At 38.5% G+C, this 18,354-nt stretch overlaps 1 protein-coding gene across 2 annotated transcripts; it reads right to left on the reverse strand.

Annotated features, from left to right (window-relative positions):
- Positions 1-1,845: 1,845 nt before the first annotated feature.
- Positions 1,846-17,009, reverse strand: srsf5a.L (serine/arginine-rich splicing factor 5 alpha L homeolog). Of its 2 annotated transcripts, none has more exons than XM_041571891.1 (8): positions 16,855-17,009; positions 14,378-14,533; positions 13,687-13,757; positions 10,356-10,472; positions 9,809-9,878; positions 5,533-5,606; positions 4,329-4,439; positions 1,846-2,945 (listed from the first exon to the last, which is right to left on the reverse strand). In XM_041571891.1, exons 2-8 carry the CDS (start codon positions 14,501-14,503, stop codon positions 2,732-2,734), a joined length of 783 nt encoding a protein of 260 aa, XP_041427825.1. In that variant the 5' UTR covers positions 14,504-14,533; positions 16,855-17,009; the 3' UTR covers positions 1,846-2,731.
- Between the last annotated feature and the right edge of the window lie 1,345 nt (positions 17,010-18,354).

Below are 18,354 nucleotides of genomic sequence, written 5' to 3' on the forward strand. Positions count from 1 at the left end.
TTCCCCCCCGATTCATGCTTTTTATAGTCACATCTTTAAAGGAAAACTATACCCCCCAAACAATGTAGGTCTCTATAAAAAGATATTGCATAAAATATGTGGTATGTAAACCCCTACTTCATGTAAATAAACCATTTTCATAAAAATATACTTTTCTAGTAGTATGTGCCATTGGGTAATCATAAATAGAAAATTGCCATTTTAAAAAATAAGGGCCGCCCCCTGGGATCGTAGGATTCACGCTGTACACAAACATACCAACAAACTATACTTGTTAGGTCACATGAGCCAATTAACAGAAAGAATTCTGTCTTTTGCTTCTCACACTTCTTCCTGTTTCAGATAAAGCTGCAGTATTTCTGGTCAGCTGATCTCTGAGACAGCACACAGACCATCACGAAATGGTGGTTCAAGGCAAGAAATGTAAAAGGACAAAATTTACTTAAAAATATATATTCCAGTTTGGTAAGATTCTTGAATATGTCACTTAATATGATTAAGTGTTCATTTTGGAGGTATAGTTTTCCTTTAAGTAAATAAAAATACATTTGTGAGTTTAATCAGTTTTAAAAAACATGAAAAACCCTAAAATGAGTGTTGATAAATGGGCCTTTAAGTATTCATTCTGGGGCTACAGGTTTCCTTTAATTTATTTAATTATTTAATTATTTCTAAATTACACTCTTTGTGCTGCAAATAATTCACTCTATTTAAAATTGTATTCTTGAACCAACAAAATGTATTTTCTTATTAGCTGTAATATTGGTGGGGAGGCAGCCATCTCAGTACATTGTGCCTGATCCTGAGCTTTGAGAAGGAGCCAGCACTTCAGGATGAAACCGCTTTGAGACAGCTATTGTATCTCCCCTTCCCATTGTATTATACCACAACATGGGTCCTGTTAGCCCCACCTCGTGGTAGACATGAGAGTAGCAGGGAAAAAAAAGCAGGGATATTACTGATTTGGTAGGGCTAGGGAGGAATTTTAGTAATGCAAACAAATCTTTAGGGAAGAGACAGACTCTCAGATTCAGGGAGATTAGTCCCCCAGTCCCCCAACAAATCTCCTCTTCTTCGGGCCGACTAATCTCCCTGAACTGCCTCCCACCGGCTAGAATGTAAATCTCTGGCGGGATGGCAATAGGAGCGATTAGTTTTCCCAAAGTTGCCTCATGAGGAAACTTCGTGCGACTTCGGAAAACAAATCGCTTCTTGTGCCATCGCGCCGGCGATTTAAACGCTAGCCTGCTGTGAAGGCAGGGAAAGCCGACTAATCTCTCCGAATCTGAGCATGTGTTTCTGCCCTTAGAAGAGATGTCAGCTGCTATCTAGTAAGATACTCATTGTTCTGTTGTTAGGCTGCTGGGAAAGGGGATGATATCACTCCAACTTACAGTGAAGCAGTAGAGTACTGAAGTTTATCAGAGCACAAGTCACATGACTGAGGGCACCTGGGAAACTGACAATATGTCTAGCCCCATGTCAAATTTCAAAATTAAATAAAAAAAATCGGTTTGCTCTTTTAAAAAAACGGATTTCAGTGCGTAATTCTGCTAGAGCAGCACTAATAGATGTTTTGAAAAAAACAAACCAAAAAAAAAAAAAAACAGGTTTTCCCACGACAGTTTCCCTTTAAAGGCAACATATACTTTGTATATTATTTTCCCTACTAGATTTTTATACAAGATAGAAGGAAATATTTTTCATATTCAGATATCCGTATTCATTTTAAACATTGATCTATTACAGTTGTACTTTCTGTTCATACAAAGAGAATCACATCCCAAACATCAAGGTGAATTTGGAATAGAGGAAAAAAAAAAGAAGCCCACACACATACACAGATACTTTTGTACATACGTTGTGTTTATTAAAATCCAATTTCTGTGGCCTAAACGATCTTAAAAGACTGAAAGAAAACAAATGAAACTTACCAGGGGAGGGGGGAGCTCCCCATAGATAAAGGTTACACACAATGGGAAAATGTAGGGACTGTAAAATTTAACTTTAAATGTGGATCGCAGAAAGCATTGATAAAGAATAACAAAAAAAAAAAAACAACATTTTAATAAACTTTTAATGTATTTGTAGCTAATCTACTTAAAAAAAAACAAAGTTCAATTGAATTAATGAAACATCCAACCAATGTATTGCATCAGCCAATCACTAGCACTCGTAGTAAAGTTATAGAGCCAAACTTGTATGCGGTGACTTGCGTCTCATTTTATGAACATTCAAGCCAACAGATACACAAGGATCTTGGATGGATCAATAAACAGGGTCAGAAATTTATTATAGTACTGCTAATGTCACATTATTGTCAATAGTCAAATGAGTGACTTCTTACTAAATGGTGGGACGTCTGAAACGTAAATATGAGAAACCCAACACTAAATATGCAGTTTCGCTTCACACTGAAAAATCTAATGTTAGGGAATAAATAAAACTTTACAGTAATACAGAAACTTTCACTGGGAAACCTAATACATTGATTGCAAAGCAAAAAAACAAAACTGGGTTCTTTCACCTGTTATTATCGTGTTGTTCATGTTTAGGTGACAGGCAGGGTTATAAACAGCACAGGCAAACGTTGGAACTCCAGCTGTAGCAGCATGGTGGAGCCAATGGTTTCCTGGATCAAGACTACATTATCATTATGCAAGCACTTTGGTTACATTTTACAGTGGAAATCCACCTCCAGATCGCTCACGTTTCTCTTTTTAATCTGCCATTAATTGCGGCTATCGGCTGAACTTGATCTGGACTGGCGCTTGGTGCGTGGGGATGAGCCCTGTGCTGGCTCCGCAGGGCTGTTTTTCTGCGAGTACTTTCTCTCAGGGGTACGGCTTTTGGATCGGGATCGACTCACAGATTTGGAGGAGCCGCGAGATTTCGACTTGCTGCGAGACCTTGAGTGACTTCTCGATCTTGATCTAGATCTACTTCTGGAACAAGAAAAAAAAAAAAAAAAAGGATTATAGGAGGATTGTGTATGCACCTTACATGTATTAGAGACTTTATAGGAAAGCCAAACGTGTGTTATTAAAGGGTGGTTCACCTTTAAGTTTACTTTTACTATATTATAGAATGGCCAATTCTAAGCAACTTTTCAATTGGTCTTCCTTATTTTTTTATAGACGACTAATTATTTGCCTTCTTCTGACCCACACTAAAAACAACTTGCTCTGTAAGGCTACATATGTATTTTTATTGCTACTTTTTATTACTCTTCCTTACACACAGGCCTCTCATATTCTGGTCTCCCAAACTTCCCCAATGCATGGTTGCTAGGGTATTTTTGACTTAGCAACCAGATTGCTGGAAAAAAAAAATTAAAAACACAAAAAAAAGAAAACCAATTGCAAATGGTCTCAGAATATCACTCTCTATATTATACTAAAATGAATTTAAAGATGAACAACCCCTTTAAAGCAAGAATAACAGTCTAAAGCAAAATGTACTTCCAAATGCTTTGAAAACACTTACAAAAGGTACATAAATAATCAGAATGATATAATGTGCACACATCAGTTTTATTTGAATTCTACACTTACAGTTTAGACAGGGACTTCCAGCAAACAACTTTTTGTGTTACTTAAAATTGTAATGCTATGCAACTTTCCTATATGCATTGAATATATTCAGTGCTTTTAAAGTTATCTGCAACTGTATTGGCTATTGCACACAGTATCTGTCGGACTTCTTATAATCTCTGTACTCCTCGCTCTGACTCTTGAAACAAAGCTGCAAGCCTGATGATTAACAGGATTCAAACCCAGAGAACAGGGATAAACAAACACAGCCTTTCAGGGCATCTAAGGTTATGGACACACAGGCTGTTTTCAGATCGTTTCCTCACGAGTAAACTTCGGGCGACTTCGGAAATCGAAGCGCCGCAAGTGCATTGGTGAGGACGTTTTTTCATTAAAGCAGACGGAAGCCACAGGGAAGCAGTTCGGGGAGATTAGTTGCCCCAAAGAAGAGGCAATTGGTCGCCGGGCAACAAAATCTTCCCGAATCACCAAGTGTGCCCTTACCCTTAGACTCCATACTGAATTGCTTTACTGTATTTCAGCATAGGATGCAGAGCTACAGATAACTATATTCAAAATAAAGTTGAACCTTGATTCTATGTGCCCGGATATACATTTTTCAGAAATTATGCAGTTTTCTTGCAGTCCCATGCTATTAAGCCGTGACGTTTCTGTCCTGGAATTTGAGCCCATTTTTTTGCAGCCCCCGGGAAACCATAAAATCGAGGTTCTACCGTATGACATAAAGTACATAGATAAGCCGAAGCATTATCATTAGCAAATAATAGAAATTACCTGTGTTTCTTACTATCTTCAACTAGTTTAATTTTGCGACCACTCAGTTCGACCCCATCCAGTTTATCTAAAGCACTCTTCATATCAGTATAAGATGCAAATTCCACAACGCTGAAAATAAAATAGAAAACGCATGTTTCAGTCCATACCGAGTGACTGCTCATTCTCAGAAACACTGGCAATTCTACCATTCCTTCATCCCATAAAAGGAATAGACTGCCGACTCCCGTCATCCTTGATAACACTGCCCTCAGCTTCAAGTTTGTTTGCCCTCCCTCTGTATTGGGACCACTGGAGTCATTTATTCATAAGAACTACTAAAGGATTTACCAGGAGGCACTATGGCAGCGATTTGTAAATGTTTTACACACGGAAGTCAAAAATGTAACTGTGCTCGCGGTTCTCTTTCCTGCTCGTTTCCTTGATTTACATACGCAAAGAAAGTTTCAGATTCGGTTCAGAATTGGGCCGGATCTTTCATAAAAGATTCAGGTGAATCCTAAAATAGTGGATTCAGTGCATCCCTATTTGCTATACATCAGTGTCCATATTTTGGGTTAATTTTGCATAATATGAGCTCTCCAGTGGTGCTGTTATAGTAGCAGTTGTAGGTAACTTTTTTATTTGTAGATACTTAAAGGGAATCTGTTGTCAGTATCCCAAGTGCCCCCAGTCATTTGACTTGTGCTCTGATAAACGTAATTCACTCTTTACTGCAAGTTGGAGTGATGTCACCTCCCTCCCTTTCCCCAGCAGTGTATCAGCAGAACAAGGGGATGCAGCAAAATAACAGCTGCCTGGCACAAGATAATAGCTCCCTGGCAGATATGAGAAAAGCACTCAGTAGTACAGTTGGGAAAACACTAGCCTGCCATAAAGAAGTTTTATCGTGAAGTGCTGGCTGTTTCTGAAAGCACATGACCAGGCAAAATGACCCGAGATGGCTGCCTACACACCAATATTACAACTAAAAATAAATACACCTTGGTTCAGGAATGAAATTTTATATTGTAGAGTGAATTATTGCAGTGTAATGTAGAAATAAAAACTACATCATAAAAAAAATCGTGACAGAATCCTTTTAACCCAACAACAGAGAAATATTCACTAGCAAGGGGTACACGATGTGGTAGAAGAAATAAAGGACCATATTATTTCCATCTTCGTAGCAAAGTCGATTTTAGCATTACAATAATAGCCTTACCCTTCATTCCTGTTACTTCTGTGGGCATCCACATAGGTCACCTCTCCAGCCTTCCTCATGAAATCCTTGAGATCCTACAAGAAATAACAGAAATGACAAACTGTAGGTACAAGTGTCTCAATTTACACTTTTATTTTCCTTTAGAATAAAATATGTGCAAACTTAAACGGTGAGATTTTATCTCCTAAAACAAACCAATGTTAGTGCCATATATGGGAACTGTGATACAACTAAACAATATTAGTTAAATGACTTAAGTGCAAGCAGTTAAGCTGCAATGTAATATAGCTAATAATTCTACATTATGCACGCCTGTATATTCTTTGGGTGAAATAAAACTGATATGCAACAGCTCAGTTCTACAGTTACATACTTGCTGAGTTAAAATGTAAATTACTTGGTATGAGATTATTTTAAACCCAGTTTACTTACCAAAACAAAATACCAGTCCCAGGTGGTACCTTAAGCAAAGGGTCGCTTGTCCAAAACCTAGTTGACCAAGTCAGTAACTCTTACAAGAGAAGGGTGGAAGGCGGCAGGACAGCACCACAGCCTCATTAAATGATTGAGGTTAACCCTGAAACCACTGGAATCCCTGGAAGTGGCTACAGAACCTGAAGCTGACCTTAGCTAGCCACTCTTGCTCAAATCTGGACAAACCAAGAGATCTAGATCGGCAAAGCGGGAGCATAGGAACCAAAAGGAAACTTCAGAACAGGCCCAGCCCTAGAATTTCAGCCATTAGCAAACCAAAAATTCTTGGGCTCTCCTCCACACAAGAGAAACGAGGCTTAACCCAAAGAAAGGCTGTTAAAAGAGGTTCAAAAATGCACGTAGTTAGATATATATGTCTGGGAAAAAAAGTACTTTCTATAACAATGGATGGTTTAAAATGTTAAAATTTTGTACACAGAATGTGGTGCACAAAACCAATTCAGTAATACACAACACAGAAACGGTTCATACATTATTCCCAACATTGAATATGCATATTTGGATTTTCTTTTTATTCTAAAACTCATTTTGCTGCAGATTTAACATAAAAACAGGTAGACTACATATTTAAATAACGGTCTGTTGAAAAAAAAAAAAAAGATGTACATAAATATATTTGTATAATACTTGGAAAGGGGATACTAAATCTGCAAAGAATATTATAGTGGCAGTTTGGAACGGGAGCAATTCCGCTATTGGATCAATATTTTCGAAGGCGCTTCACATTAACTAAGCATGTCTGTTGAAGCACATCTAGAAATATTTGGCATGAGTAATGGTTGCAAAAATCAAGACATTGATATGAAGCTTCCCATTGCCACTACCATAACAAACTCCCTTTTCAAAGCCAGCAACAGCAATTTGAGCGAGTTGCTTAGCATAAATATAAGAGTTATGACACTACTTCTATGGGATTATAGTTTAAGGTCAGGGAGGCTGGTAGCTATCTAAGAAATAAAAACTGGGTAGATAGGCTGTGCAAAATTAAAAATCTTTCTAATCTAGTAAATTAGCAAAAAATGTAATGTATAAAGGCTGGAGTGACTGGATGTGTAACATAATAGCCAGAACACTACTTCCTGCTTTTCAGCTCTCTTGGTTTCCACTGATTGGTTACCAGGCAGTAACCAATCACTGACTTGAGGGGGGACTACATGGGTCATAACTGTTGCTTTTGAATCTGAGCTGAATGCTGAGGATCAATTGCAAACTCACTGAACAGTTATGTCCCATGTGGCCCCCCTTTAAGTCTCTGACTAACTCAGAGTTAGAGAGCTGAAAAGCAGGAAGTTGTGTTCTATTACATTAGACATCCAGTCACTGCAGCCTTTATAGATTACATTTATATTGAACCAACTATATTGAAAACATGTTTTATTTTGCACAGCCTATCTATTTACCCAGTTTTTAGTCTTATACTGAACTGTTCCTTTAAACTCATAACATTTCAAACACAATCATAATGTAATACATTGATTTCCATAATGTAATAAGAGTTATATGATCATCATTTTACCACAATCTGGTACTTCACCTTGGCTTAGTTCATACTATAACCATACAGGGCCCTTGGGTAGTCTAAGGGTTATACAAGTGCCATGGAAAGGAACATATATATCAAATTAGTGAGTTTTGAAGTTTTATAAGTATTTCCAATCCATTTGTGCTCATAGGGAGGAAAATGGATTCCTGAAGTAAAACAAACCCTTTAATATGAGCCTAAGTACTTGCAAACAGACTTTGGCTGCCCAATACCCAACAAATGGAATAAAGATTAAGAAGTGACATGCGAAGTGAGTGCACAATAACATTTGCACAGAGGAGTCTCAGGCTCACACAGAAGCATAAGCCCAGAGAGAATCATCAGTACTGCCGTCACTAGAATGTCAGCTCTTTGGAACAGTAGTGACTATTCCCTTTAAAAGAAATTTGAGAAAACATTTGGGACTGGGAAAAAAATTCACAAGTGTCAAAAAAACCCTTCCGCCTCTTAAATTTGAATCGTGGTGCAAATGCCAATATAAAATGCACTGTACCTAATATGCAGAACATGCATATTTATATCATATCATAACTCCTTCATCTGCAGGATTAATATCCCAGCAGAAAAAAAAAGTCATGACAACCAGATATTTGCTTACAGTCTCATTCACAAAGCTTATATTGTTTTATTGGTTTCACAGGATTAGGAAGACCTGCATAGAATGATTTAAAGTAGGTGGATACAGTAAAACCTTCTAGCTTATAGAAAAACACAGCAAACTTTTTGTAGACAAACCAAATAGCACATAATATAGATATACAGTGATAATATGAGCAACTGAGCCCTCACTGTCCTGGACACTGGGAATCTGCTTTAGCAGGGATTCTGCTTTGTTGGCCTGTGGCTAGCAAAACAGACCTATCTCTGGCAAATGTAGTTGGGGTTTTTCCTTTACAAAAAAATGAGACACTTTTGCCTGGCACTGCATGGGAAAATCAAAACACAACTTGCCAGTAACTATAAAATTACAAGCAATTGTTCTATATAAACTGCAGCTAATGCAAATAATACTGATTACAATAAATATAATACATATAAATGACCAAAAACAGAAGTTTTTCCTAATAGGGAAAAAGATATTTAAAGGAACAATAACACCAAAAAATAAGTGATTTCAGGTAATGAAAATATACAGTAATATAGTGTTGTGCTGCACTGGTAAAACTGGTGTGTTTGCTTCCGAAACACAACTATAGTTTATATAAACGAGCTGCTGTGTAGCCATGGGGGCAGCCATTCAAATTCAAAGATGAAAAGCAAGAACAGGCACAGGATAAACAGCAGATAAGATCTGTAGTATACAATGGGATTCTTCAGAATGTATCTATCTACTGTGTATCCTGTGCTTGAATGGCTGCCCCCATGGCTATACAGCAGCTTAATGATATAAACTGTAGTTGTGTTTCTGAAGCAAACACATCAGTTTAACCAGTGCAGAGCAACACTATATTATATTGTCATTCATTTAAAACACTTTAGTTTTTGGTGTTACTATTGCTTTAAATTAAAACGGGTCATAAATACTGTATTAGCTAGGAAGTTTGTATTATTTCATCATATGCCTGAAATGCATACACAGTTATATCTCAATTCTACATCTCCTGATTTTAAGTTTTTCCTCATTTTGCATCAGTTTTCTACTGTTTAACGAATTGTCTTGAATCTATGGATAATAATGTCAATTTGACATGCTAACAGTATTTGTGTGAACTTTACAGCTCACTTGTTGAAGCTGTACTGAGAGGTAGGTCCTGCAGTATACACAGTTATAACTAAAAATATTATATTTCTATTGTCCACATCCTCCACATTAATAATAACAGGACGACAACGCTCCTTCCCAAGCTTTCAAGATGCTTACAACAAGCTGGGCAAGTTAGCTGTAAAGATCACTACAGCAGAAAAAAAATGAATATAGCATAATATAAATATTGGGGTTCTTCATTTAGCAGTTGGAATCATGAAAACTAACATGTGACAGACTGCTCTAATCTACTTGGATAGGCGTGTCCAGTGTTTTTGCCTAACCTCAATATATAAGAGAGTGAGTGAAGGCTTTGCCCACTCATAGCTCTGAAAGTCAATAATCTCAAAGTCAACAAAATACAGAGTTACACTTCTATATTACAAAACTTGACTATACAAATGCTTTATGAGTACATGAGATATTACACCGAAGAGGCAATATTTTTTGAAATGTTCAAAACAGAAATTCAAATGAAATGATGCCCGGCTTACCTGCCAACTGACACGGGAGGAGAGGTTTTCTACTATAATTCTGTGCTCGGTACGAACAGGTGGGCCATATCTACTAAAAAAAAAGAATCAAACAGAAACATTATGTGAAAATGATTGCTGGTGCAAATAAGATAATACCTAACCTCCAGACATGCTATCTTTGACCTGGGTATTCCTTGGGAATGCTGAAAACAGAGGTGTCTATGAATTGAGCAAGACAATATATCAAGGTTATGTCACAACAAATAAGCATGTTCCTTCCCTCTACTATATTCCTCTACTATATTCAGAATGGATCCAGCTTACAGAAAAAGACTATATTCCTCTACTATACCAGTTTACAGAAATAAAAAGACTATGTTCCTCTGCTATGTTCCTCTGCTATGTTCCTCTGCTATGTTCCTCTGCTATGTTCCTCTGCTATGTTCCTCTGCTATGTTCCTCTGCTATGTTCCTCTGCTATGTTCCTGCTAAGTGAGCCAGGCACTAGGTGTATAAACTTGGTATCACTGCACAAGTCAAAGAAGGTTCATTTGATGCAAATTACCTGTTCCCACCACTATTGGACTGACGATAGGCAAAGCGATTTGGATACCTCCCTCCTCCTCCACCTCCCATCATTCCACCTCTTCCTCTGTGGTTCCTTGCATGCTCAATTGTCACCCTTAATAAGGAGAAAAATATATTACTATTGCATATAAATTTAAAGTTACTTTTACATATACAGGTATGGGATCAGTTATCAGGAACCCATTATCCAGAATGTTCCGGATTATGGGAAGGCTATCTTCCATAGGCTCCAGTTTAATCAAATAATTGTAATAAAACAGTACCTTGCACTTGATTACAACTGAACTTTAACTAATCCTTATTTGAGACAAACAATCCTATTGGGTTTATTTAATGTTTAAATTATATTTAGCAGATTTAAAATATGAAGATCCAAATTACAAGAAAACCCCAGGTACCGAGCATTTTGGATAATAGGTCCCATACCTGTATTAAATTTAAGCTGCGCCTGCAACCCGACTATGTCTACAGAAAGTATCATACGATTAATAGTGAAAGGTACTTAAAATAAAACACAAATTCTGCAAAGCCAGACATCATACACCTACATTCTTCACAAGTCTTGCCTTTTTTTTTTTTTCTTAACCTGCTAGCTGTCAATTTTCTCTTCTGTGAGCCTGGACTCTGTGTAGAGTCTGTAACATGAAATCATGGATCAGAAGTGACAGGCATGAGGCAATATAAGTGATCAAAGCCTTACCTCATGCCTGACTATTGTCTGTAAAACCAGCAGCTGGCAGTGCAAAGCCCATGTTTTTCATGGGGATTAAAACATTTACTAAAATAATAGCTGAAGAGAATATTAAAAAGGATACATGCAAAAAGTATGTAGACACTGTAAACATGATCATTATTGTTTATTTTTTTATTTATGTATAAGTGAAGAACCTATTCCTATTTTTTTTTTTTTTTAACAGTTCAAGTTTATTAAGCATATCAGAATAACAACATGGTTACACAGGTAGTTATTGCCACAATAGTACACGCATATGTAATGAAATCTGGAATAATAATTACCCCTATATACTACAAGCATCTTTGTTTGAGAACCTTGTTGTGCCTACCTTATGTAATGAACAAGTGGGTTATTAGGGAACACAGGAGTATATATAGACTTGTGTGAGATGTACCCACTTGTCGCATGGGCTTATATTTCCTTGACCTAACTGGGAGGGAGAGAAACACCTGCTTAAAAATACTTAACGGTTGTACAGTGATCGGGAATACGTTGTGTGGATTCTTGTTACACTGCAATGCCTATACAGGAGAGTCAGTGGGCTATGTATCAGAGCTGTCTAGTTTCAATGATGACTAGGTTTCGGCGTACACCTTGTGAATTGGTATTAGTGTACCTTATGCCGTAAGATTCGGTTGAGCTTCCAACCACATGTCCCATGTTTTTTTAAATTTTTCAGGGCAGCCTCTTCTAGTGTATATTAACTTGTACAGAGGGATGTTAAAGTTAACCTGCTTTTGCCACAGAGCAAGTGAAGGAGGATCCTGTGATTTCCATTTCATGGCTATACATTTTTTGGCAGTAGTATATAAGATTGCTAAAAGAGTCCTCGTTGCCCTTGTTGGGGCCAACTCCTCCACTTGGTTGAGTAGCATAATGAGCGGGTCAAGTTGGACTGGGATGTCTAAGGCTTCAAGCATGTAATTAGAAACAGAGTTCCAGAACTGTTGTATTCTGTTACATGACCAAAACATATGCATAAAATTTGCTGGAACCTGGTGACATTTTGGGCATGCCTCTGAGTGCTGTGGAGAGATTTTGTGTAATCTGGAGGGAGTGAGATAAGTTCGGTGAAGAACTTTAAATTGAAGTAATTTGTCTCTAGCTCCAACTAGATACCCGTGCTGGGAGTCCAGAATGTCCAACCAAATGTCCTTGTTTAAACGAGGAATGTCATGTGACCATTGACGAAAAGGAGTAATCTCATGAACTGGGTAGGTTAGAATTAACTGAGCGTAAAATGTGGACAATGGTTTGATGAGTTGAGGGTTGTGGACTCCATCTTCAACACTCCTCGAGGTTGTATCAATATTGTGACTACTGGCTTGAGATGTCAAGGCGTGTCTTAGTTGGAAAAACCTAAACAGCATGTAATTCGGAACATGAAATTTGGCCTTCAGGTATTGGAAATCACATACACTCTCATTTACACATACATCTTTAACATACTTGATACCGAAGCTGCCCCACAGTTGGGGGTCAGGAACTGTTAGCAACTGTGACAGATTTGGGTTGTACCATAGAGGGGCGTAGGGTGACAGGTAATTGGTAGGTCTCGGGAATAGCTGGATTGCTGTACGCCAGGCCTGCACTACAGCCTTCATTAATATTGTAGTATTGGGTTGCCGTGTGGTGCCCCTGTACAATAGATTTTTGAGGCCCTCGTAGGATCCCATTACTCGAGCCTCCAAAGTGGTAGCTGGGTTTTCCCTTGATGGAGAGGCCCACCACCATGCTGTTGTTAACCTGGCTGCTAGATAGTACATAAACATATTGGGCGCTGCCAATCCCCCTTTATCTGTGGGAAGTTGTAACTTTGTTGCCTTTACCCTGGGTTGGGCAGCCCCCCAATATAAACACGACAAGAGAGATTTAAGTTTCTGGAAAAAGTGAGATGGGATACTAATAGGGGTTTGCCGGAAAATGTACAAGAATTTTGGTAACATAATCATTTTGAACAGGTTAATGCGTCCCACTAGAGATAAGGGTAATTTGTTCCAGGCTTTAATTTTGTTCTCCAGAACGAGCATTAAGGGTTGGAGATTAAGATCCATGAACTGGTTAAGGTCTTTATGAACCCTAATCCCAAGATATTTAAAGGACGAGGTCCATTGCAGACCCATCGGATCTGGTAAAGTGAGTGGTACTGGGGCATCGATAGGAAATAGGGAGGACTTTGTCCAATTGATTTTCAAGCCTGAATAGCCTGTGTGTTTATTGATAATAGATAGCGCCGCTACTAGGTCCGAGGTAGGGTTAGCCAAGTATAGGAGCATATCATCTGCAAACAGGCCTATTCCTATTTTTAATAGAATGTGCATCTCATATACTCCTTCACAAACGTATAGTGTGCCAGACTGACTAATCACATGCAATGACTAGTACAGAAAAGGTATGTTCAACATATGTAAAATGGAATAATGCAAATGCTGTGATTATACAAAACTTGACGTGTTTAATGCAAGAAATGAACCAGGCAGGGAGGTCATCAGGAGCAGTGCTTGAGATGACAGCAGATTTGATTTCACCTGTTTATTTGTACTTACAGTACAATTCTCACAGTTCACATTACCTCTCACTGCACAGTACTTTGCCATTCAGTTCATATACAGCATCGTCAGCATCTCTATGATCATCAAACTCCTACAATGGAGAAAAACATACACAAGTTCACCGATGTGTTCATCTACCATGAAATTTCAAAAGAGCTTCACAACCAAAATTATGAAATGAAGACCCCCCCCTCAATTTTTATTCTGGGCCTCATCCAATGACCTGTACCCTCTGAAGTATGGACTCAGTATAAGGTTAACATACAGCAGACCCCGTGACCACTCAGGGGGTCCTTGAGAAAGGCCCTAATTGGGCCCAAAATGTCAAAATAGATACTGTATGATGTTTATATAATTATATTTACTTCTCTTCAACTCCACAGAAATAGATTACTAACCAAGAATGTAGAGTAGAATTGGAAATCACTCCTTTATCTATGAAGTTGAAAAAAGTTCAGCAGATGGTAGTTTGTATTTATTCCATTACAATTACCCCACTGGAGTATCAGCATACAATGCAAATATATAAAGAACATGGTTACACGAGATCGATTCAACCTAACATTAGTCATCTGAAATTCACTACACGATTCCCAAAAACCAGGAGCAAGTTTGATCACCATAAAGTACAGATGAGAAAGCCATATCTGGTGTACAGCTCATGGTCTGCTACTGTGTCTGTACTCTACTTATACATCTAAGTGCACTTACCACAAATCCAAATCCATTCTTCAGATTTATTTCCCTGATGCGTCCATATCCTTTAAAGAATTTTTCCACATCTCTCTCTCTGGCATGAGGGCTCAGTCTTCCAATAAACACGCGGCAGCCACTCATCTTGTCTAGTCTTTAAATACAGTTGTCTCCCTAACGAACATGCAAGAAGAGATACCACAAAAAGGAATCAGAAGTTTGAACGAGGAAGTAGTGCAGCATACACGATCACATAGCAAATGAGAGCCTGGATACCACAGTACAATTTGAAAATTCAACTTAGCCTGACAATCCCTGCATATCACGCATGTAAACATTAGCATGTCACAACCCCACGAGCTCTACAATGCAGCGCCTATATAATATAATCATCAGTAACTGCCTGCATTTACACCCAAATCCATTGCTGTTTGTTTCCTTTCCAAAAATACTTACGGTTCAGAGAGAACCAAAACGCAAACGAGAGAACCGTCCTCAGGAAGAAACAAACCATACAGATGTGTGGTCACACATCTGTATGGTTTGTTTCTTCCTGAGGACGGCTAGAGTTGTAGCCGAAACGTCAGATTAATAATTAACTTTTGAAGTCCTGTGAGTGCGTTTTTTTTGTTACAATATATTACTATTTGTTTACCAGCACCTGGGCAGTTACTGACAGGGAAGGTGTGCACCTCTTTGGACTTTATATATATATATATATATATATATATATATATATATATATATATATATATATATATATATATATATATATATATATATATATATATATATATATATATATATATATATATATATATAAATAATAGTATAGTAGAACCGGCACTCACCCTCAAAACATCAAGCCCCGGGTGCTACTTCAAAAGTTTGCATATTGGATCATTTAAGAGCACTCACGGGTGTTGTGAAAAATACTTTTTTATTGGAGTGTTACAATCTACCCCACATCAACGCGTTTCGGTTCTCTCTGAACCGTATCCTGACGACGGTTCAGAGAGAACCGAAACGCGTTGATGTGGGGTAGATTGTAACACTCCAATAAAAAAGTATTTTTCACAACACCCGTGAGTGCTCTTAAATGATCCAATATATATATATATATATATATATATATATATATATATATATATATATATATATATATATATATATATATAAAATCCAAAAAATAGACCACACTCATAGGGCTTTCGTTAGAAAGCAAAATAAGTGGTGTTTATTCAACGTTTTGGCTCTTAGACGCGAGTCGTCTCCAAGAAGTGACGGCTCACTTCTAAGAGCCGTAACGTTGAATAAATATAAATACATATATATATATATATATATATATATATATGAATGATTGAATGTTCCTATGTAATAAAGCCATACACATATCAATCTTAGTGCACAAAACTTTGTTTCATATGATTAATGGTACATGTATGGTGGCCCACTGATGCCAACTAGTATTCTGTACCATGGATATCGGTCAGTTCAGAAATAGGACAGATTTAAAGATGCAAGTAGCTGAAGCACCATGTTGGCCAGTGCATGACTGAGTAGATTGAAGTACAACTATAAATGTGAATTTATTTTCCCATGAGACAAACAGGAGTCCCTCGTGACTCAGTTTAATGAGTGCAATGTACGTGTACTTTTCAGCCTGAAAACACTACATTTGCATTTTTAGGCAAAAACAACCTGCACCCAAACACATTGGATTGTGGGTGAAAATAGCACCAGGTGTGATACTGGCTTAATTTAAAACATACAATCGCACAAAATCATCAAGTTTCTAGTTTTACAAGCCCGCCAAAGAACTCCTTTAACTATACACTTGTCCCACACCCCATCCGTGATGTTTCTCTTTATCCTGATAGATTGTAAGCTCTGTGATAGATTGTAAACTCTGTGACTGGGAGCAGGGGCCCTTATTCCAACGGTGTACTGAAGCACCTAGCATTTATTCTCACCGTCCAATTTATAATAAATGTACCCCTTGTTTGTGAGAACACCTTATAAAGCACTAGTAGTGTTACATGAATACAATAGTGACACAGACCAGTGGGCCCTTGGAGGCTTGGAGCAGTAGTAAAGGAACACTGAAGGGCAGTATTTACCATTGTAAAGGGATTTGCTTTCCTAGATAGTTTTAAGGTGATCACTGATGTTTTCCCTTACTAGAAGCTAAAGATGGCCGCTGGCCCAATGTGGGACTTCCAATGGGGATTTTGTAATGACTGGGGGAAATAATGTCATTATTTGTATCTGTTCTCCTTCTACGATCTGTGTGTCTCTCTCGCACCCCGCCCCACAGCTACAAGCAGGCCATACACACGATTAATAAGCACCATTTACTTTCTCTTTATCCTTCTACAGTGATCTGCTGCAACATATGTTGGCTGTGCAGGAAACTAATGTAAATAAAACCCACTTCCGGGCTCTACATACAAGGCTTTTCAACATAGTATAATTGCATGATAATTTCATACCGTCCAACAATGGCGATTTTCTTAAAACGGTCCCGCAAGTCCTAATCGCTGTTTTATTGTCCCGCAGCACCGTTACCGTCTAACTCTAGCGATTTGACTCCTACCGGAAACCTAATCAGACGTCACAAGTCTCATCTCGCGAGAGAGTGGCGTCACGCCGCACACACCTATATAAGCGCAGGAAAGACGCGTTTAGCCGCCTATTGGGAGTGATTGTCGAGGGTTTGGTTTATGGGCAAGGTCGTTTGTAGCTTTTAAGCTGTTTTTTTTCCCCCACGTCCTAGAATTTTTGGGGCAAATTCACTAAGCGCCGAAGTGCGAACGCTAGCGTTAATTCGCTAGCGTTTGGCATTTTCGTTACTGCGCAAATTCACTAACGAACGCTGGCGTAGATCCGCTAGTGTTACTTCGCACCCTTACGCCTGGTGAAGTTTCGCTAGCGACGTAACTACGCAAATTCACTAACTTGCGCAGTGTACTGAACGCTACCTTTTACGCTAGACTTCCTTCGCCACCCTGGCGAAGTGCAATAGAGTAGATAGGGATTGTTTCAAAAAAAGTCAAAATTTTTTCTAAGTCCCAAAAAAACGCTGGTGTGTTTTCTATATTATGGGTGATAGGCTGAAAAAGATCAAAAAAATTTTTGGGGCTCCCCTCCTTCCCCCCTACATTTCCTAACTCATGGCAACTTACCTAGACAGTGGGCACATGTGTAGGGCAAAATAAAATTTTTATTTGCTGATTTGAAGGTTTTCTAGGCATTTGTAGTGCTGATACGTATTCCTCCATTGAAATTTGAATTTGGCGCCGTATGCAAATTAGCCTTCGCTAGCGTAACTTCGCTTTACATAGCGAATCAACGCTAGCGCAACTTCGCAACCTTACGCTACCCCTGAGCGCAACTTCGGATTTTAGTGAATTTGCGGAGTGCTGGCGAAACTACGCCTGGCGAAGCGCGGCGAAGTTGCGCCTGGCGCAACTTCGCATCTTAGTGAATTTGCCCCTTTGTGTGAACAATTTTTCTCAATTTAGGGACTGAACAAAGACTAATTTAGAAGACTGGGTGAAATTGGCCAAAACAAATCATTTGTTCTTCGTTTACTCTGATGGTTCTGTGGCTCAAAAAGAGTAAAGTAGTACTGACAGGTGTTTTCTACTGTTTCACTGAATACCACACAAACAGTTACAGCTGCTGGATTAGGACTATTTGGGCCCCCCATTTTCCACTTGGCCCCCAATAAAATAAATAGAAAGAAATAATAATAATATACACTCTAGTTATGTGCGGCCAACCTCGCACGCCCCAATTTCCGTGACATTCGCAATCCCGACTTCTAACGTCCGGGTTGAGCTTTTATATACGCGCACCTCTTGCCCCGCCCCTTTTGTGACGTTGTCGGCCGCGTGGGTTAGGGTTGTCGCCTGTTCGGTTTTGACCCAAACATTTCTGTTTTTGTAAGGCCTGTTCGGGTCTGAACTTTGTTCGGTTTTCAGCCTTAT

The sequence above is a fragment of the Xenopus laevis genome, chromosome 8L (genome assembly GCF_017654675.1).
Source record: "Xenopus laevis strain J_2021 chromosome 8L, Xenopus_laevis_v10.1, whole genome shotgun sequence".
In the NCBI taxonomy this organism is placed as follows: Eukaryota; Metazoa; Chordata; class Amphibia; order Anura; family Pipidae; genus Xenopus; species Xenopus laevis.

Bases quoted from the DNA above. Each gene is read 5' to 3' on its own strand.
- srsf5a.L (XM_041571891.1), bottom strand. From the start codon at position 14,503: ATGAGTGGCTGCCGCGTGTTTATTGGAAGACTGAGCCCTCATGCCAGA. The intron at 10,473-13,686 runs GTAATGTGAACT...CTCCTTATTAAG, and splicing joins AAAGTACTGTGCAGTGAGAG to GGTGACAATTGAGCATGCAA. The intron at 9,879-10,355 runs GTAATTTGCATC...TTTTTTTAGTAG, and splicing joins TCCAATAGTGGTGGGAACAG to ATATGGCCCACCTGTTCGTA.